Source organism: Hylobates moloch, unplaced genomic scaffold, assembly GCF_009828535.3.
Source record: "Hylobates moloch isolate HMO894 unplaced genomic scaffold, HMol_V3 SCAFFOLD_154, whole genome shotgun sequence".
NCBI lineage: Eukaryota > Metazoa > Chordata > Mammalia > Primates > Hylobatidae > Hylobates > Hylobates moloch.
Window position 1 is genome coordinate 22,698 of NW_026652429.1, and position 20,921 is coordinate 43,618.

At 48.2% G+C, this 20,921-nt stretch overlaps 1 protein-coding gene across 1 annotated transcript in view; it reads left to right on the forward strand.

Annotated features, from left to right (window-relative positions):
- Positions 1–4,042: 4,042 nt before the first annotated feature.
- LOC116464063 (tyrosine-protein kinase transmembrane receptor ROR2-like) overlaps positions 4,043–20,921 on the forward strand; it is a 28,265-nt gene continuing 11,386 nt past the window's right edge. Inside the window, exons 1-2 of the mRNA XM_032147347.1 lie at positions 4,043–4,223; positions 12,312–12,389. Coding sequence (XP_032003238.1) covers positions 4,043–4,223; positions 12,312–12,389 — 259 coding nt within the window. The remainder of the gene's footprint in view (positions 4,224–12,311; positions 12,390–20,921) is intronic.

Genomic DNA, 20,921 nt, shown 5'->3' on the forward strand with positions numbered 1-20,921 from the left:
TTGGTTAGCATGTGGTGCTGATAAAGTGTTTGTCTGTTAAGTCCCAAATCTTGGTCCCTTAGGGGCATTTTCTGTTGGCCACTTTCCCCCCCATTCTGTGCATGTGATATACTTTCTTGTTTCCTGGCATGTCTTGTGATTCTCTGTTAAAAACTGGACAATTCAGGTAGCAAATCACCATACCCTTCAAAGTTTGTTGTTGATGCTGTGTTTTTTCTTTTTCTTTTTCATTTGATGGTTGATGGTGTTTGCCTTGTTACTGTTAGTTTAGCAGCTTTCCTTGACTAGTTCTCTTGTTTATGTATTTCCTGTAATGTGTGACCACTGAGTTATCTGCTAATTTTTAAATAAATAAATAAATAAATAAAAAGAAAGATTTTATTTATTTATTTATTTTTGAGACAGTCTTGTTCTGTCTCCCAGGCGGGAGTGCAGTGGCCCGATCTCTGCTCACTGCAGTCTCCTGGGTTCAAGTGATTCTCCTGCCTCAGCCTCCTGAGTAGCTGGGATTACAGGCACCCACCATCATGCATGGCTAATTTTTGTATTTTTGGTAGAGATGGAGTTTCAGCATATTATGCAGGCTGGTCTTGAATTCCTGACCTCAAGTGATCCGCCCACCTCGGCCTCCCAAAGTGCTGGGATTACAGGCGTGAGCCACCATGTCCAGCCTCTTTTTATTTTTAAACCCTGGATTCTGTGGGGTCACATCCGAGCCAGTATAATTGTATATAATTAGCCAGTCACTGTTCAGATTTCCTTTCCATACATGCCTTGCTTGTGTTTCTGACACCTTTCATCAAGGATCTCTATGAGACGGAGACAACATGCTGTCCAGCTTCAGGGAGTTTGTAAGACGGCTTCAGCTTTCATTTCCAGATTGCACAGGGTCTCATTGTCACCCAGAGAGGAGTGACTGTGGTGTCCTCTCCTGTCCCAGGTCTTTTCTGGGCATGCATACAACCTCTTCCCTTCCCCGGGAGTGTGTCAGAGCTTTTGAAGTTCCGTAGGTCCTCTAATTCTTTAGGATTTCCTTTTAAATTCAGGGTCAGCCTCATGTTGACTGCAGTTATAGTCAGCTCTAGGCAGCGGAGGTTGCCAGCAGTTTGCTGTTGTTTTCATAATGCCCCAGGGGTATCTGCCATCTGCCACCTTCCCTACCCCTCCGCCCCCAGCTGAGTTCTGAGGCAAATCTAGAGATTTCCCAGAGTGCTGCAAGTCCAGACAAAATGTTGATTCTGTTATGGGGCCAGTACTTTTCACAGAGCTCCAAGAGTGGAGTCGCTCACTGTCTGCTAGGTTGGTGGCCTTGGCTACTTCACCACTGAGCTGGGGAGGGAGGGGCGGTGGGAGTAGCCCAGGTTAACTGGTCACAGACCCACCTTCTTATCAAGGTTCAGCAGGTTCCCTTGAATAGACAATTTTCACTTCATATTTTTGTTGGTGTCGGCAGAGAGCAAGTTCATCCTAGGTATCACTGTGCCACTCTGGAAGTGGGTTCTCTAGTATATTGCCTATTTATTTATTTATTTATTTATTTATTTAGAGACAGAGTCTTGCTCTATTGCCCAGGCTGGAGTGCAGTGGCATGATCATGGCTCACTGCTGCCTCAACCTCCCAGTCTCAAGTGATCTTCTCACCTCAGCCTCTGGAGTGTCAGGGATCACAAATGGCCACCACCATACCTGGCTTTTTCTTTTCTTTTCTTTTTTTTTTTCTTTTCGTAGAAACAGGGTTTCCGTATGTTACCCAAGTAGTCTTCAACTCCTAGGCTCAAGTGATCCTCCCTAAGTGCTGAGGTTATAGGCATGAGCCACTGGTGCCAGCTATATTACCTTTTGAGTCTGGCTTCTTTCATTTAGTGAAATGTATTGGAGACGCTTCTGTCGTGTGTATGTTGTATCAGTTGGCTCTTTCTATGGTTGAGTAGCGTACGGTAGAATTTTAAAGTTATGGGAGTTTCTTTGGAGTTGTAAAGATACATATGCACATGTAAAAGGGCATGTTGTCAGACAGATTGTGGAACCTTGGGCCTGCCAGAGTTCCTGGAGAATTTCGGGGCATTTCAGGTTCAAAGGCAGTGGAGCAGGTCCAGTGCTCTCCACTGTTCTGGAGGAACAGGAGCCCATGCCCTGCAGCAGATTTCAAGGGCCACAGAGCTGTGTCGCAGGGGCTCTGAACCGTGCCACCGTCATCGGCCTCTGGTGTAGCAGGCACCACCCCACATCTGGAGCAGATATGAGTCCTGGCCCCAGCCTTCAGACAGTGAGCCAAAACTCAGAGACTCCTCATGCAAAATGAACATGATAGTGGTCACCAAGGTATTTGTTTACTCATCAGATATTTTTCGAGTGCCTAGTGCATCTTGGGTTCTATTCCAGGGGTGGGACAGACGACCATCACCTAGACTCTGGAGTTTCATTCTGATGCAGAGACAGACGGTGAACCAGATGCATGTGTGCACACACAGTGCTCTGGAAAGAAATACAGCAAGGAAGACAGCAGTCTGAGAGTAGGGCTAAGTAGGCTTCAGGTTGTCCAGAGGAGGCCTTGTGTAGGAACTCACACTGAAACAGGGGCCTGAAACAACGTGAGGGGTGAACCATATGCACAGGGACCCTAAAACAAGTGAGGGGGTGAACCACATGCACATATGGGGAAGCATTTTCCAGGCAGAGGAAAGAATAAATGCAAACTGCAGGGGAGCGGCTGGAATTGGAGCTGACGGAGGGAGAGATGAGGAGTGGGGGCCACCCCAGGAGCAAACTCTGTGTGTGTGTGTGTGTACCCATGTCCATGTGTGTAGGGCTAGTGAAGGGAGCTAGCTTTTCCTCTGAGCAACTGGGAAGATGCTGGAAAGTACTGAGTACAGGAGCATTCATTCATTCATTCATTCATCCACCCAATGAGCAACTTGCATTCTGCTCTTCAGGTGCTGGGGGTGGCAGTGAACACACAGATAGAATCTCCTGGCCCCATGAAGGCAAGACAGAAAAATAAACAGCCAGTCGCCTCATGGAAGGCATTAAGGGAAAAGTTAAACAGAAAAGCAAGTTGGGAGTAGTTAGGTTAGGACTGTGTGTGTACATGTGGAGGGAAGTATTTGACATTTTGAGTAGGGCCAGGGAGGGCCTTGCTCAGGGATGTAGTGTTGTATGAGAAAGATTTTTTAAAATTCGGTAAACTTTGTAAATGTAATTTACGTCTACCAAAGTACATAAATTGCCAGTGTATAGTTTGATGAATGTTAACGTGGTATATACACCCACCTAACAGCAGCCACACCAGCAACTCCCAGCAACCTGCTCCCACCCAGGCATTGAAGCCAACTGTGTTCTGACTGCCATCACCACGGATGACATCTGCCTGCCTTTGAACTTAATGTGAGTGGAACTGCACAGCACGCATCTTTGTGTCTGACCTCCTCCACCCCACCTGATGCGTCTGAGCTTCATCCATGTTTTGTAGGTGACAGGGTTTGAAGCCCCTTTGAGAGGCTTCCTGTGGCTGCTGCATGGAGAGCAGGTGGGGGTCGGAGGGTGCTGCAGTCTCCCACAGCATGTTAGCAAGGCAGGTCCTGATACATTCTGCAGATAGAGCAAACAGCGTTTCGTGATGGATTGGGTGTGGGATTTGAGAGGAAAGGAGTCAAGGCGAACTGCAGCCTTGTGGCCTTAGCTGGGAGCGGGGTGGGGTCAGCACTGTTGCAGCTGGGCAGCCCCGCGGGGCACAGCCGTGTAACGGGAGGCCGGGCTGTGGCATGGACAGGTCAAGCATGGTGTCTCCTGGACATGCAAGTGGAGGTGTGAGCAGGTGGTGGGATTTCTGAGTTGGCTTTCAGGGGAGTGGTCTGGCCTGGACAGGTGGTTTGGGAATCGTAGGTGTTCTGGTGTTATTTAAAGCAAGCCCTCAAGGAGTCAGGATGGAAAGAGAGGGAAAGCTTTTCCATTCAGAGGACTGGGGAGGAGGAGAGACTCGCAAGTGGGTGGAGGCAGGAAAAGATCCGGATGTGGGCAGCAGAGTAGGGAGGTTGTGAGCACGATGTGCGTGGAATGGGGGCTGTGTGAATGCCGAACAGGGTCGTTATCCACAGCGGTCAGGCTGCAGAAGACCGGTGCCACCTCCATCCCTGGTGTGCCCTCCAGGCCTGACATGCCGCTCGCAGAGCCATGGAGTGGCATTGGTGTAAATATTATGAGAAAAAGAAATGTCAGCCAAGGAGGTAAGAGCTGAAAAGCTCATTTGGGAACAAGACTAGGCCTAGGGAGGGGCTGCAGCTGCAGCTGAAACCCTGGAGGGATGAAGTGGGAGGACCGCCGGTCTCAGCAGATGGCTGTGAGGGTTGGAGGTGGCTTCCATATAAGTGAGAGTTGACCCCAGAAGAGAGGCGTTTGGGGCACTAGAGTCACTAACAAGTTGGCAGCTCCTGGGCATGCGGGCAGTCCCAGCACACCTGTACTTAGCCCAGAGAGCCTATCCATCCCCTCTCAGGGAGACACTCACTGTCGGGCTGAGCCTTGCCGTTGTGTGAGTCCTTCTCAAGTCAGCACTAAGTTTTGAAGACAAATAATGCTTCCCTTTGTGGGTTGAATTATGTCCCCGAAAATAGAAACACAGGAGTCCTAGTCCTCTGTGTCTCAGAATGTGCCCTTATTTGGAGATCGGGTTTTTACACAGGTAATTAAGGTAAAAGGAGGTCATCAGGGCTCTCATCCTATGGGACTGGTGACCTGTAAGAAGAGAGATTTGGACGGAAAGACAGTGTGCATGGAGGAACAATGAGGAGATGGAAGGAGAAGCCACAGTCTGCCAGCAAGGAGTGACCTGCAGCAGATCCTCTCTCCTGGTCCCAGAAGGAACCTGCCCTGCTGACACCTTGATCCTGGCCTTCCAGCCTCCTGAACTGAGGCAAGGCGTTTCCATTGTTTAGGCTGCCCCATCTGTGGGGCTTTGTTGTGGCTGCCTTAGGAAACCAGCACAGAAGCTGCCTTAAAAAGAATCACTGCTACTTCCTGTGATCATAGCAGACATTTACCCCTGTTTGATTCCAAGACTGAAGCAAATTCTGGCTGCCAGAGAATCTTCTGCTTTTGAACCCCCTCTGGATTAGCCTCTGGCTACATGGCCTGGGACCTGGATTCCTGGTTGATGGAGGTGGAGCGTGCTCCAGACCTGGCCTTAACTTAAAGCAAGCTTGTCTAACCCACAGCACATGCAGCCCAGCGTGGCTTTGAATGCAGCCCAACACATCTTCGTATACTTTGTTAAAACATTATGAGGGTTTTTTTTTTTGCTATCAGCTATCGTTAGTGTTAGTATATTTTATGTGTGGCCCAAGACAATTACTCTTCTTCCAATGTGGCCCAGGGAAGCAAAAAGATGGGACACCCCTGAAAAGCCTTAAGCAAATGGAAGACATCTGCTTTCGCTGCCAAAGGATAATGCAATTTCTTTTCTAATTAGAGTGTTTTTTTTTTCTTTTTTACATCCCTCCCTTTAATTAAAAACTTTCCAGAGATTCAAGGTGACAAAGTAACCTTTTGTATGCATGGGAATAACTAATATTCAAGAGCTACTTCCTTGAAACTAGATGAAAAGATACAATAAACCTGGAGCCTTTACTTAGCATTTCTGTTTGCTCCTTTTCTGCTGGTTTTGGTGCAGAAACAAGCAGCCACTTAAGAGAAAGCAAGCCTCAGCTCCCTGTCACAGGGAGGGGACCTCACCTTCTCACTGTATCTGGTGGGGGTGGAGGTGCGGCATTTGGCCTCCCAGCCCCGCCGGGCTCACCGCTGCCAGGGCTGTGATGCTGGGAGGAGAGAAGGTCTGTGAAGGGCCTCAATTCAGCCGCCTGAGCGGCCTCTCTCCCCCTTCAGCTAAATATTCCTTTGGCCCCTGACAGTGGGCTTTTGTTGGGGGCTCTGGGGGCTGTCAGAGACAGAAAGTAGAAAGAGCTTTATGAAGGCGATATTGAAGGGAGTTGGGCTGGTACATTGACTCACTTGGGGGTTTAATACGTTTGCTGTAGAAGTGGAATTGAAGCAGGCCGGGCGCGGTGGCTCACGCTTGTAATCCCAGCACTTTGGGAGGCCGAGGCGGGCGGATCACGAGGTCAGGAGATCGAGACCACGGTGAAACCCCGTCTCTACTAAAAATACAAAAAAATTAGCCGGGCGTAGTGGCGGGCGCCTGTAGTCCCAGCTACTCGGAGAGGCTGAGACAGGAGAATGGCGTGAACCCGGGAGGCGGAGCTTGCAGTGAGCCGAGACTGCGCCACTGCACTCCAGCCTGGGCGACAGAGCGAGACTCCGTCTCAAAAAAAAAAAAAAAAAAAAAAAAAAGAAGTGGAATCGAAGCAAAGTTCAAATTGGTGAAACGGTTACTCCGTTTTCAAGTTGATGAGTTTTAACTCCCTATTTCCAAAGTAGAATTAAGCCAGCCCTTGAAGGAATATAAGACCAGAGGCTAGTATTTACTCAACTCAAAGTTAGAAATAATGAAAATAAAAAATTACAGACTGTTAAGACCATTACCAATTAGGTACTGGCAGACCACCTGGAATGCTGTTTGGTTTTCTAGCTGCAATTAAAACACAGGGTAAAGAGCATTCCCCGAAACAGTCTCAAGGCTCTTTGCTATTGACATAATTCTCCTGACCCAGGTCCCAGACTAATAATGGCCTTACCCTTTCAGGACTTCATACGCTTCTCCTTCCCAATTTTTAACTTTTCTTCCTTAACTGTTGCCTTCCTAGCATCATGGGTGTTTTCGATCTGATGTGTTGCTGAGCTGAGTAGTTGTTCTGGAACACATGAGTGACATTTGCACGTGCAAGTGGGCCAGTGGGTGCACAGAGTTTGCTCGCAGTGTAGCTCATTGTGAAATCTGTCCTTGCCATTCATTCAGGGGGTGTCTGGTTTGCAGCACCGTCACCTTCTCAGGCTGTGCTTTTTCCCTGCCATGACTTCTGTTCTTTCACACATCCTGCAAATTATACCTTCACATGAGGACAACCAAATCCAAGAATGCCAAGCTCTGGTGAATAAAATACCCTTACTAATTAAAAAGAGGCTGCTTTGAAGTTGTCTGAACATTCTGAAGACTGCATCTAATTACGTCACGATAAGCATACTGATTCAGATCAACAGGTAAAGAGATGAATGGATGAAAAGTCTGAATAACAAAGCATGTTTAAAAGAAACACAAATCAAAACCAGAATAGCACCATGGACTCAAATCCAAGGGCATAGGTGAAACTTCATTAATAATGCTTGCTTAATGGTGTGACTGCTGTTAATGAGAGAATGATTGTGATACTAGACGTAGAGCCTGGGAATCAGAACAGATGTGGTTGCTACTTTGCAGATATAAATTTATCTTTTTTTTTGACATGGAGTCTCGCTCTGTCACCCAGGCTGGAGTGCAATGGCGCAATCTCGTCTCAATGAAACCTCCACATCCCAGATGCAAGAGATTCTCCTGCCTCAGCCTCCCAAGTAGCTGGGATTACAGGCACCTGCCACCACGCCTGGCTAATTTTTGTATTTTTAGTAGAGATGGGGTTTCACCATGTTGGCCAGGCGGCTGGTCTCAAACTCCTGACCTCAGGTGATCCACCTGCCTCGACCTCCCAAAGTGCTGGGATTACAGGCATGAGCCACCGCGCCCAGCCAATTTATCTTATCTTGTTGATGCCATAAATCAATATGTCACATCAGAGGTCTGTGTTGAAAGAAGGTTTTCAGAAGAGTTTTGTTTGATGGTTATATAATTTCTTTCTTTTTTTTTGAGACGGAGTCTTGCTCTGTCGCCTAGGCTGGAGTAGAGTGGCGTGATCTCAGCTCACTGCAAGCTCTGCCTCCCGGGTTCACACCATTCTCCTGCCTCAGCCTCCCGAGTAGCTGGGACTACAGGCGCCCACCACCACGCCCGGCTAATTTTTTGTATTTTTAGTAGAGACAGGGTTTCACTGTGTTAGCCAGGATGGTCTGGTGATCCACCTGCCTCGGCCTCCCAAAGTGATGGGATTACAGGCGTGAGCCACTGGGCCTGGCCTGGTTATATAATTTCTAATTCTTCAGAATCTGCACCTCCAGCTATTGCAGGCCTGATGTGACTCTGTAACAGCAACCAGGCATCATCCCTATCAACAGTGAACCCTTTCACTTTGGCCATTCTGTAGACACCAATTGGTTCAGCCTGGAATATACAAGACATTCATAAAGTGCTTCCAAGAATATGCTACAAATTCCTGCTTAAGAGCTGATGTCTCCATGCCAATGACAATTCCTGTAGGACTCAGCTAAAAAATCTAACATTTTCCAAAATGTTTTAATTTCTAAATATTTGCCAGCATGCTGTATAAATCATTGAATAACATATTAAATCCAGTGAATATGTGTCAGATTCTGTTCATAGAGTTAGGGTGCATAATTGGCTTTGAGGCCATTTACCAGGGATTGCACCATTAAGAATGTAAAGTATTGGCCAGGCACGGTGGCACGGTGGCTCATGCCTGTAATCCTAGCACTTTGGGAGGCTGAGGTGGGTCGATCATTTGAGGTCAGGAGTTTCGAGACCAGCCTGGCCAACATGGTGAAACCCCGCCTCTGTTAAAAATACAAAAATTAGCCGGGCATGGGGGTGGGCACCTGCAGTCCCAGCTACTCGGGAGGTGGAGGCAGGAGAATCGCTTGGACCCAGGAGGCAGAGGTTGCAGTGAGCTGAGATCCCACCACTGCACTCCAGCCTGGGCAACAAGAGCAAAACTGTCTCAAAAAAAAATGTATAAGTGTTTGGAGGTATAATGTTTTATGCAGTTCTACCTGTGAACCTTGGTTTTAAGGGATTGAACAAGGTGATGGAAATGTATAATTGTTCTTCAGTAAACTTTTTACTTTAGTTTTAGATTTATAGAAAAGTTGTGATGACAGTACATAGAACCCCCACACACCCCACACCCAGTTTCCCCTATTGTTAACATCTTACCTTGGCATGGTACATTTGCCCCATAATACGGGTGCATTATTCTTGGCTAACGTTCACACCATTCATTTTCCCTTAGTTTTTACCTAATATCCCTTTTCTGTTCCAGGGTCCTGACCAGGATACCAAGTTACATTTAGTCTTTGCTTCTAGAGTGTCGTGTGTGTTTTTGACATGGATAAAACTAGATATTGAATGTGTCATTTCATTATACCAGCCACACTTAAATTTTTGTTTTATATTAAATGTTTTCCTCTCTTTAAAAAGTATCAAAAAACTAAAAGAAGCTTATAAATCACTACTCCCCTACTCAGCTTCCCAAGGGTTGAGTTTCCCTCTGGCTTCACCTCACCATCTGTGATGTTTTTACAGTGAAAATGACCCAGGTCCAGCAGAGAAAAGTCAGGGCACTGTGCCTGTCATACGGATGACATTCTTGATGGTCATGTAGGGCACACTTACGAGCATTTTACCCAAACGAAGGATGTGGGATTTGGCTAGAGTAGTGTCCTCATTTTCAGGAGAAAAATATATTGAAGCCCTGAAGAGTAAGGACAGATGAATCTCCTCTCAGAATGTCTTTTCTGATGGCCCAGAAGGCCACGTGGCCTCTCTCTTGCTCCTCCAGCAACTAACGAGGACAGGGACGTTGCTTGGTGAGCTCGTCATCTAGCTGGGGTGCAAGGGTGCCTGCACCAGGTGAAAACCGAACAGGCCTTTATGTAAAGAACGACTCAGGACAGGCACCGAGGAGATGTTGCAGGGCGCACGACCATGATCAGTCACCAGCCATATTGGGTTGGCAGTCACCACTGAGGCAGGTTGTGGTGTTGTGAGGTTGTCACAAAGTCATTCGGTCAGGAACAATGATAGCCCGTTAGGTGCAGAAGCACATGCTCAGCACGTGTACCCATTGCAACATCCGTTGTGGTGGCCCCTAAACTGGCCAAGTTGAAAGCGTTCCCTGATCCTCTGAGTCGCCAGCCATTCCTCCTGGCTTGTGTGCAGCAGGAGTGGGGGCATGTGCAGGTCTCCCCACCAGGCCAGCCTGGCTGCTCCTAAATTGCCCCACCTTGGGAGCAGCAATCCTAGTAGCTCTGGCATTTTGGGGTAGTTCCTCCCTTTCATACTTCAGTCATCTCTGCAGCCTCATGTATGTTCTCCACATCCCCTTCTCCTTGTGGAGCCAGACCCCCCCGAGTCTGGGAAGTGGTCTGAGTGAGCCTTATTAATGGCCTTGTTTATTAATCCCATGGTACAGCATGCTTTCTTCTTTTTTTTCTTTTTGCTACTACAGGGCATGCATTTTGAAAAGTATAATTATAAAATTGATGCTTGTTCAGAATACTGCATATTATATGATTTCATTTATAGAAAATGTCCAGAATAGGTAAATCCATAGAGACAGCAGATTCGTGGTTACCAGGGGCTGAAGGAGACAGGATAGAGTTGGCGGTGGGATGACTGCTAATGGGAATGAGGTTTTTTGGGGAGATGATGAAATGTTCTGGAATTTCATAGTGGTGATCGTTGCACAACCTTGAGAATGTACTGAAAACCACTCAATTGCACACTTTAAAATGGTGAATTTTATAGTGTGTGAATTATATCTCACACACCATTAAAAAATTGATACTTGTTCACAGTAGAGCCATTTAAATTGAAATAAAAGAAATTTAAATTACCTATAATTCCAGATAAATAATAATAACATTTTGATGATGATGATGATGGTGTGTGTGTGTGTGTGTGGCAGTTTTGTTGTTATTGTTTCCATGTTTCGTTTATTTTGGAGGAAAGGTGGTATTCTTAGCTCTTTTTACGGGTTAGGAGAAACCCTATTGGGTTCTGCTGAAAACACTGAGCCCTGTTTTCACTTGTACCCATCCTACAAGTTCACATACTTCCTGTCACATTTTGCTTATCAACTTTAGAAGGCTGCAGTATCTGGAGTGAGCCCAAACTATGTAGTATAGGAAGATGACACTTTAAAATTTCAAAATATAAATGGTGTCTTAGTTTCTCAGATTAGCAATAACAACCTAGTTTTGTTGAAACTTAAAGTGTCAGTTCTAAAGATCTCGTGATTGGACATTCTGAGTTTATTAACCACATTTGACTGGCAGGGGAAGTGAAACTTCCACGTGTGAAAATGCCTCCATTTCTGAATTAGAAGCTGACTTGGGAAGAGCTAGGACTCTTTTCCACAGGGAAATTGGGCTAGTGAAGCTTATTTTTCTTTGGGGTATGTATTTATTTGAGTGTTTCACACCATTTGTCAATTTCTAAGCAGTTAATAATTTTTATGTCTCTTTTCGATGTATGTATATAGTGCAAGTATGTTTGATTTCATGTGGTCTCTCTACATTTAAACAGTGCTGAGTGATGGTGTGTGTAATGTGCTGATTTAAAATTTCAAATCCAAACTGAAGTCTTTAATACTTCAGCAGAAGTCCATGGACTGCCTTGCATAGCTGATGCCAGCCTCTGTTCTGTAGCAGGAGGTGCTTCTGTCTCGGTTTCCATGATGGGACCACTCGTCCTCCCCCAGGGGTGCAGCACTGGCTGGCCCCATGTGGTTTACCTATTGTTGAGGAAGAGTAAAATACATGCAACTGTTAACCCAAGGAAGAATGGTAGGATTGCCCCGGGAGAGGTGTACGGTTTGTAGGGAGACTTAGAGAATAGAAACTTTTCTTCTAAATGGCTGGTCATGGACATTTTATGAAAGATGGCTCAGGGCTTGGCTTTTGGGGACGGGTAAATTTGGACTAGAAATGATAGGAAGAATGGAAGTGAAAAGCCACAGCGCCCATTTATGTCCTTTACATTGTGGGGTGGGTACTTGGCCGCTGCCAGTGGGTGTGGGAATGGGGAGGGGAATGAGCTGCTTAAGAAATTCTCCAACTCTGAATTTATTACCCAATTACCAGGACCTCCATCTGGAGGGCAGCCTGCGGCATCTGGCTACAGAAGTGTTTGAGTTTGCCAGCCAGTGCTTTGGTTTCTTTCTCTCCCTCTCCCTCCCGCTCTCTGTCCCTCTCTGGATGAAGCCCAGGCTCCACTGACTTATTTCCGTACCTATGTTGCAAAGCCCCCACATTTGCTATTCTTGGGATAAGCTTCAAAATCACTTTTACTGTTACATCATATCTTTATATCACTATAGAATCCCTCTAGAGGTTATCATAATGTCTTATCCCTCTGTGTTTTCTACAAGTACTGGGTAGTTTTGCTAGAATGCCATTGTCTTTGCATAAGAAGCAAATTAAAGGCTCCAGAAAGGAAAACTTGTTTAATATGTATCCTGGTTTCTTTTTCCCAGGTGAAGTGGAGGTTCCGGATCCGAACGACCCTTTAGGACCCCTTGATGGGCAGGACGGCCCGATTCCAACTCTGAAAGGTGAGCTGGGACATGCAGGTGCTCTCCGTGTTCTCGGAATGCCCTGTGCTGAGGCTTATCTTGCACTGCCATTGCCTGAAGGAAGGCGCTAGGGGTCCTCTGGCCCCTTGCTGCCCCCTGGTGGTGGGTATGGTGGAATGCCACCTTGATTCCTGTGTTTCTTGACTTGGAGGGCGTTGAGGGCCTGTTGGGGCCACAGGTGGGAGGTGACGCGCAGGGAGGCGTGGGCGGACAGATGGCGGCCTGGCAGATGGGGAAAGGGCCTGAGAGGAGCCTCAGGAGCTGGATTCCTGTTGCATGTGACTCCAGAGGTGTGTGTACGTCTCAGTGGGCAGACGGCCCTCCTCCTCACAGCCACCTGGAATTCTGTCTTGTGGCTTCAGCTCTTCCCCTGGGCCTGTAGTTAGAGCCATGCTCACTTGGCACACTTCGCTGGAATGCACCATAGATTTGTAGGGTGAATAGAACAAGTTTCCTCCGGATGCAGACCTGTGGCTTGAGGAACTGATGCGTTTGCTAATGCATATAGTGTTACCTCATAGCCACAGATAGTCTGTCTCAGTCAGCTCGGGCTGCCTTAGCAAGTACCACAGACCGGGCAGCTGAAACAACACACACTTCCTAGTTCTGGAGGCTGGAGTTCCAAGATCAAGGTGCCAGCACAGTTGGGTTCTGGAGAGGACCCTCCTCCTCGCTTGCAGGCAGCCGCTGCCTTGCTGTGTCCTCATACGGTGGAGAGAGAGAGGTCTGTTTGATACTCTTCTCGTAAGGTCACTATTCCCGTCATGGAGGCCCCACCGAAACCAACCCAATAGTCCTATAGGCGGTTCTTTGGGATAAACAGAGAAATTGACCCTTCTGGTCTTAAAGTTTGAAACTTGCATTTGTTTTATCTTGAGTTCCTTCTTCAGGAAAAGGATGCCCAGGAAAAAGTATCGAATCATGCTTCTCCAGGCCCTCCTTCATCATGTCTGCTTCCTTACCCCTCCTTAGTTCCTGTTCTCTCACACATAGTTACATTTCTTCTCTGATGTATAAACCCCAAATTTTAGTCCCTTGAGGAGATGGATTTGAGACTGAGTTCTCATCTCCTTGGCTGCAGCACCCGATTAAACCAAATAAAGTCCTTTTCCTTGGCACTGCTTGTTGTTTCAGTGATTGGCTTTCTGTGTGGGGAGCAGGAGGACCTAGACCGAATCCCAGTGTTTTCATAACAAAACCCCCTCATGACCTCATCTAATCCTGATTACCTTCCAAAGGCCTCACCTGCAAATATCATCACATTGAGGGATAGAGCTTCAACTTACGGGTTTGGGGGGCACCACTGCTCAGTCCATAACGATCAACTGCCAGAACAGCCACTTTATTTCTGTCCAATCTACAGAGTGACTCTGTACAGCTTCCACATGGAGGTCAGTTGTTTAAAACCAAGAGCAGGTGGAGCTCTGCCCAGCATGCAGGGTAGCAGTGAGGCTGGTGCCTGGTGCTGGGGGGTTTCCTTAAGAGGATTCCATCCGTTGTAGGATGTTAAATGTAGTAAACGCATGCTCTGAAAGCTTGTTTAGCACACTGGCCTTGGGGACCACATTTCCTTAGGAAGAAAAATAGTTTTTGATGGTTAGATTGTCAACTTCTTTCTCAAAAGCCTGACTTAACCCACAGTGAAGACAAACCACAGATACTTACTGATTGCCCCCATAGCTGGCTCTGCACGAGATCCTAGGACGTGTTGGCTGAACTGTGCTCTCTGCTGTGTGGATTTTACAGGTCTGGGGAGAGGCAAACTGTCAGGTCATGATAAAATTCTGAGTTGTGGCAAGTGGCCTGAAGGAAGAGATCAGGTTTTGGGAGGGTAGAAGAGGAACAGATCTGTTGATTTGGGCACAGATGGTAGTGCTGAGATCTGAAGAGTGGACACTGGCCAAGAGAAAACGGGAGGGAAGTGTGTGCGAAGCCCAGTGGGGGCCCTGGGTCAAGCAGGACTTGGTGTCATGGTGGTACCGCAGGGCCGATGCCTGGCTTATGGGCTGGGGCAAGGTGGAGGTCAGAGTCAGCCGGGGCTAAACCCATGAATCTCAATAGGGCAGCCGGAAGGCTCCGGAAATTCAAGTCAGTTAGAATAAATAAAATTACGATTTCAGTTCCTTGGTTGTGCTAGCTACATTTCAATTTGGCAAGAGGCTCCCACTATGGGTAGCACAGATCTAAAATGTTCCAGTATCACAGAAAGTTCATGGGGCAGCCCTGGGCTATGCCCTGCACAGCACTTTAGGTCCCGGAATTTGTGTTAAATTGTCAGTTGTTGAGGGCGTCTGGTGTGGGGGGTGGTACAGTCCGACTCACTCTGTGAAAAAAATCACACGGCAGCTGTGAAGCACTGTTCAAGGAGAAGCAGAAGATGCAGTTGAGGGGGAGGGGGCGAGTGACGAGAAGCAGACAGGCCATATTAACGGCTGAGAATCCAACTTGAGTCATTCCATAGACTCCGATATTTCCTTGGGAAAATGTATTGCAGTCCTTTGTTTCAGATGCGCTGCAAACCTCTCACCCGGGGGCTTCCTTGTGGGCCTGGGGCGGGGCTGTGCCAAGACTCCTGGAGCAGGGGGCTGCAGGGGGCCTGGGACTGCATGTAGAATGGGAGCTGTTCTTTAAGTGGAGTGATCACAAATAACCCTGCGAGGCAGAAGCAGCTGCATATTCATGATGCACTTAGGAAGATGCATTTGCTTATCAAGGTGAAAAAATGACCATCGGATGAAATTTAACAGAAAATTTTATTCCCTGGATGCTGCAAGCTCCCAGCATTTATAAGTCAAATTCAGTGCCCTAAGGTAGGATTCTCTCAGTTCCGTTTCTGGAAGTGGAGCAACTTCTCAAGCGTAGAATAGAATGCTTTCTACTGTGCTTTTCGTTTGTTGGGATTTGATAACCTCTTGACTTTTTTGTTGTTGTTGTTAACCCACAAGTGATTGGGTTAAAAACCATGTGTGTTCACTGCGTTCCCATGACCGAAAGGCGTTGATTGATTACAGAGTTTGGAAGTTTGCCTTGGACCTGTCCAGAGCACAGAAACACTGACGGTGGCCCATCAAGTGGGCACGTCTGTACATACATGCATGTTTATGAAAGGGTAGTACAAAAGGAAAGCAAAGAAACACAGAAGGCCGGGCTGTGTTTCTTTGCAGGAGCAGGATAGTGTAGTATAGTACCGCAGTTCTGAGCCTAGGTTTGCAAGAGGATGGGCCTGGATAAATGGTGGCTTCACCCTTCCCCCTGGGGTCAGGGCCTTGGGCATGGCACTGCTCTCAGCACAGTTTCAAGATGGGAGCACCCCCAGTGTAGGCGGGATGAAAGGGCTTGCTCAGTTCACTGCAAGCACCTAGAAGCAGTAGCTGATGCTGGTGCCATTTGTTAGCATCACAATCGTGATGATTGGTGGAGCCATCAGCACTCTTAGTGGGACAGGATCTGTAGTGAACTGCCCCCCAAAAGTCTCAGGGTAGGGGCCCCAATCTTTCCCTTGCTCATGAATTATTTGGTCCTGTAGTGTGATTTTACTTCCTTTTGATTTCTTGCTCTTGCACAAATGGAGACTCACTCCACCCGTCCTTCTACTCTTGCCCCTTCCTTATATGATTAGTAATAGAAGGAGTCAGCCTGGCAAAGCCAGACTCATTCTTCCTGCACGTTTTTGCTCATAGAGCTTCTGGGAATGTCACACTTGGCCACATTTGGCCTAATCACATGTATAATCATAGTTGAATGTACTATATTAGCTATTTATTTAACCCAGTCATCAGTCATGATGTATAAGCATCTGCAAAATCACTGGCAGGTGACATTGGCCTGTGGACCAGTTCGTTAGTGATATGACAGCTCTACTTTTGGCCAAGCAAAAGCGAATCTAAGAATTAGCTGGAAAAAGTCTTTTGTTCAGATGTCCTGGGTCAGTGTTTGGCATGAAGCTTATATTTGGTAGATGGTATCAAGAGGGGGAGAGAGACAGAGAGAGAGAAGAGAGAGAGAGAGACATTCTCAGAGCAAAAAGCCTATATAGAGAAAATGAACACTAAGGATGTTGTGATTTACAGATGAAAAGGTTGCCTTCAGTTTTCATATGCCAAAGTATTGTCATTGTTTAAGACTGCAGGCAACTGTAGGACTTAGTTATAACCGGGTTAACATGTGAGTGAATATTTAACAGAGCTTTGTCTTCGTTGTTACATTAGACGTCCAGTAGACATACATACATACATGTTTTAGAATTATCATTCTATTACTTACAGAGGCTTATATCTGACCTAGAAACCACATGCTCTTTTGTTCCAAGGCTGTGTTTTAAATGCACATGGAATACAGCTTGTGTTTTGTAAGATCAGTACTTTGGAATGTTTGTGGGAAGTGGATAATTTCTGAAGGCCGGGGTGGGGTGGTGTGGGCTCGCCCATCTGCTGGCCTCCTGTTCTGGCCCAGCCAAAATAGACCCGGTGAGCTGTGTCTCTCGTCTTCAGAGAAGAGCTGCTTCTCGTCCACACTACAGCCAGCAGGGGAATTCCTGACTTTGCCCATGTGTGGATGTGTTGCAATTATAGGTGATCTAAAGTGGATTCTAAATAACAGGGTAGTGAAACCAGTGCCTTGGTTACTAGGCTGTTCCCTGCTATTTGTGACATGTCAGGCTGTGGTGCTGAACTAAAATTTCCTTGGAAAGAGAAAACAAAGCAGTCAGCAGAGCTCCCTGAGCTGACACGGAGACCGTGCCTATTGGTCTCTGTTTACCAAGCATCAGTTTCCCAGTTCATGTAGGTCATATTGGCTGAATTATTGTGTGTGTTTCTGGTATATTCTGGAACTCCTGGCGTGCGTGCCTGTGTGTATGTATGATGGTTTGTTAGGTTTAACATAGATTGAGGGTCTCCAAGGCTAAATGGGTACAAAATGAAAATAGGATCATCCTGCAAACATAGTCAGCATAAAGTCTGTTAGGCCTGTGATTCACAACTTGGGCTCAGCATCAGGATGCGCCATGCAACTCTGCTAGCTGTGTGTCCTCTGGCCAGGGACCCCACAGAAAGTTACTTTTCAGGCTCCAGTTTCTGAATCTACAGAATGGGCACGATGAATGTTAGTTGTTCTGAGCGTGCACAGAGATGGCAGTTGTGCGTCAGCTGCTGGGTGCACGCCTGGTTCCAGGAGGCAATAACGTTGTGCCTGGGCTTGTTGTTCCCTTAGAATAGGGAAGACACTCCCTGGAGTGGGTGTGCTCCAGGTGCCCAGACCAGAATGTGAGAGGCACCCTGCCCCCACCCATACCAAGTGAGCCTGGGGTGGGCCCCCGTGCTGACCGCCAGCAGGCGAGCCAGGGTAAAGATTACGAGGAATGTCCTCCTGTCAGGTGATTGTAGCCTGTCCTCAGAATTCTTTTCATCTTGAGAACGTAAAGATTGAACACAGAGGTGACGCTGAGGTTTACCAGATACCCACAAGGGGCACTCAAGCTCAAATAAGGATGCACAGGGGAGCATGGTGCAGTCCCCAGGGCCACCATGCGGGCATTCCCCTGCAGCATACTGCTCTGTTATTCCTTAATAATTTCCCTGCAAAGGGAGAAAGGGCAGGGTCTAGACACATAGAACAATAAAGAGAAAATAATGTGAAGAGTACGGTGCAGCAGAAATGCACATGGAACTGCTGGTGGTCTGGATGTCCAAGGCAGTACTTGGATGGGCACGGGGGGTTTCTGGGAGGATGTGGTCCCTGAACTGAGGCTTCTTGCATTCAGCAAGTATTTACCGAAGCCCACAGCATGCTGGGTGCTCAGTCTCTGAAAACATTTCAGTATGAGGCAGTGTGGTCTCTGCCTTCCCTGGGCTCTCTGAGTGTCTTTCTAAGTGGGAGAGGCAAGCGTGGGAACCACAGGAGGACCTCAGATCATGAAGGTGCTGGAGGGGGGTGGGGCCGGGACGAGAGTGAGCGGTGCTGGCTGTTGCTGATGGGGTGGTCAGGAGGCTGAGCCCCACAGAGGGGATGTAGGGGCAATGGCTGGCAAAGGCCCCACAGCTCAGGGTGCTCCAGGCAGGAGGCGGGCGTGGGAGAGGAAGGGAACGTAGGGTCCCACTCAGAGCACCAAGGCTATGGTCTTACGGTGGGCGCCCAGGGTCAGACTCGGGTTTCATTCTGGCCACTTTGGCTGTTATGTAGCCAAGGGCAGGAGCCAAGGGCAGCAGCTCAGGGAACCCCCAGGGCAGCTCTGAAGGTGCTGATATGCTTAAGGGGCACAGGTAGGGAGATGACCAGGCCTCTACCAAGGAGGCCAGGGTGGGCTCCATGCTCATCGTGGGGCATCTCAGCCCCGCGGGTGTTGACTGGAGCTAGAAACTCATTTTACAAGGACACGGGAGGCTTGCACTGAGCCCAGTGTCCACATCCACGTCCACCGTGGGCTGGGGATTGCTGGGGGTACATTTTATGTGGCGCAAAGAGAAGCTCCAGGGTGACATGGGGAGGGAGCAGCTGTCGAGCATTAGGACTTGGTGGAGGGAAGCCTCCAGGCAGGTCATTCTTAGGTTCCAAGTCAGCAGCCAGTTCAGACCCTGCCAGTCTTGTCTGCCCCTGCCCGGCCCACAGCCACGCAATCCCAAGCAAACCTTTCCCTAAGACGTTTTCTAACGTCCATTGGACAAAACAAACATGAGATTTCCAGGTTCTGAGCCTTGCACCACTCTGGAGACTGAAGGCCATGTTCGAGGCACCTTCGATCCAAGTAGGGGACCCTTTATCCTCCCATTGGCTGTGAGTCTGCAATGCCTGTTGGGGTGTCTGGATCTGGAGCCACTGAATGGTCTTGAAAGAAAACTCTATCCCACAAATAGGAGATTTCAAAGTGTGCACCGCTGGTTATCCGGGGCAGAGTTTGGGCCGGGCATTTGAGACTGTCTGGACTGTCTGGAGACCCACAGCAGCTTCCTGCCATCGGCGAGGCTGATTTCTGCCTCCGAGCCTTCCCTGCAGTCCTCGATCAGCCCCTCCCTCTCTTTCTCCCGGGGGTAGCATTCTGACAAACTGCGCCCAGTGGGGTGGCGTCCCTATGGTGGGGGGCTGTTTCCCTCATCTGACTGGTATTGTCAGTGGCCATTGTTCATCCTCCTGTGGGTGACACACACGGACAGCAGTGATTCTTTCTGAGCTTGCTGGGTTTGAGACCATACTGCAAAGGGCTGTGCCACCACCTGTCTGTCTCTGTCTGTCCCCCGGGGTATGCACACACCCATGTCTCTGTCTCTTTGGGTGGGTGTGGATGTCACCTGTGTGTAGGTCTGAGCTTTAGTTTCTTGGGCTGTCTCCTTCCTTCTACAGCCATTCTTCTTTCTTCTTCAATTCCTCTACCCTAGCAAAGGACCTCAAGACGAGGGTACCTTAAGACATCAGAATGTTTTCTCTCAGCTCTGGAGGCTGGAAGTCTGAAATCAAGGTTTGCTGGCAGAGTCGGTTCCTTCTGAAGGCTCTGGGGACAGTCTGTGCCATGCTTCCGTCTGAGCTCCAGGCATTGCTGGCAACCCTTGGTGCCCATGGTGCTCTGTGGCTGTGGCAGTGTCACTCCATCTCTGCTCTTTCTTCCCTCTAGGTCCGTGTCTGAAATTCCCTCTTACTATAAGGACAGTGTCGTTGGATTAGGGCCCTCTCTAATCAAGGAGAACTCCTCTTAACTTTGTTACATCTGCAGTTGACCCTATTTCCAAATAAAGTGACACTCACGGGTTGCGGGGGTGAGGACTTAAGTATGAGTGGCCGGGGGACACGGGTCACCCCACCAGACTCTTGGTTTCTCCAAAGGTACAAACACTCTTAGGTGGTTTTCTTCATCTTGCAAGTCCCCATGCTTCTTGTTTTCCCCGTTTTATCTGACTCCCATCCTTCCTGATGCTGCCCCGGGTTTTCTGCACCACTCAACAGCTCAGTGGGAAAGCCTGAGTGGAGTGGCCACTGTTTCACACCCGCAACGGATTTATTAACCTGAAAGTATCTTCCTTTGGGAGGAGCAGCTTTATGTCCTTCCTGCAGCTCTCAGGATTTCCATTCCACGTGCCCTACCGGGAAATTTGTTTTATTTCCCACTAATCAAAGCTCCGTGACCTCATGATCTCTAATACATAAAGTTTTCTTGATCTTCCCGGACTGATCAGTGTGACCTGGTAAAAGCAGATCCTCAGTGCCTGAGTAATTTGACCAAGTTGGTGAATACTTGGATGATTGGCTGGATTTAAAAATCATAAGTCGGGCCGGGCGCAGTGGCTCACGCCTGTAATCCCAGCACTTTGGGAGGCCGAGGCGGGTGGATCACGAGGTCAGGAGATCGAGACCATCCTGGCTAACACGGTGAAACCCCGTCTCTACTAAAAATACAAAAAATTAGCCGGGCGAGGTGGCGGGCGCCTGTAGTCCCAGCTACGCGGGAGGCTGAGGCAGGAGAATGGCGTGAACCCCTGGGGGGCGGAGCCTGCAGTGAGCCGAGATCGCGCCACTGCACTCCAG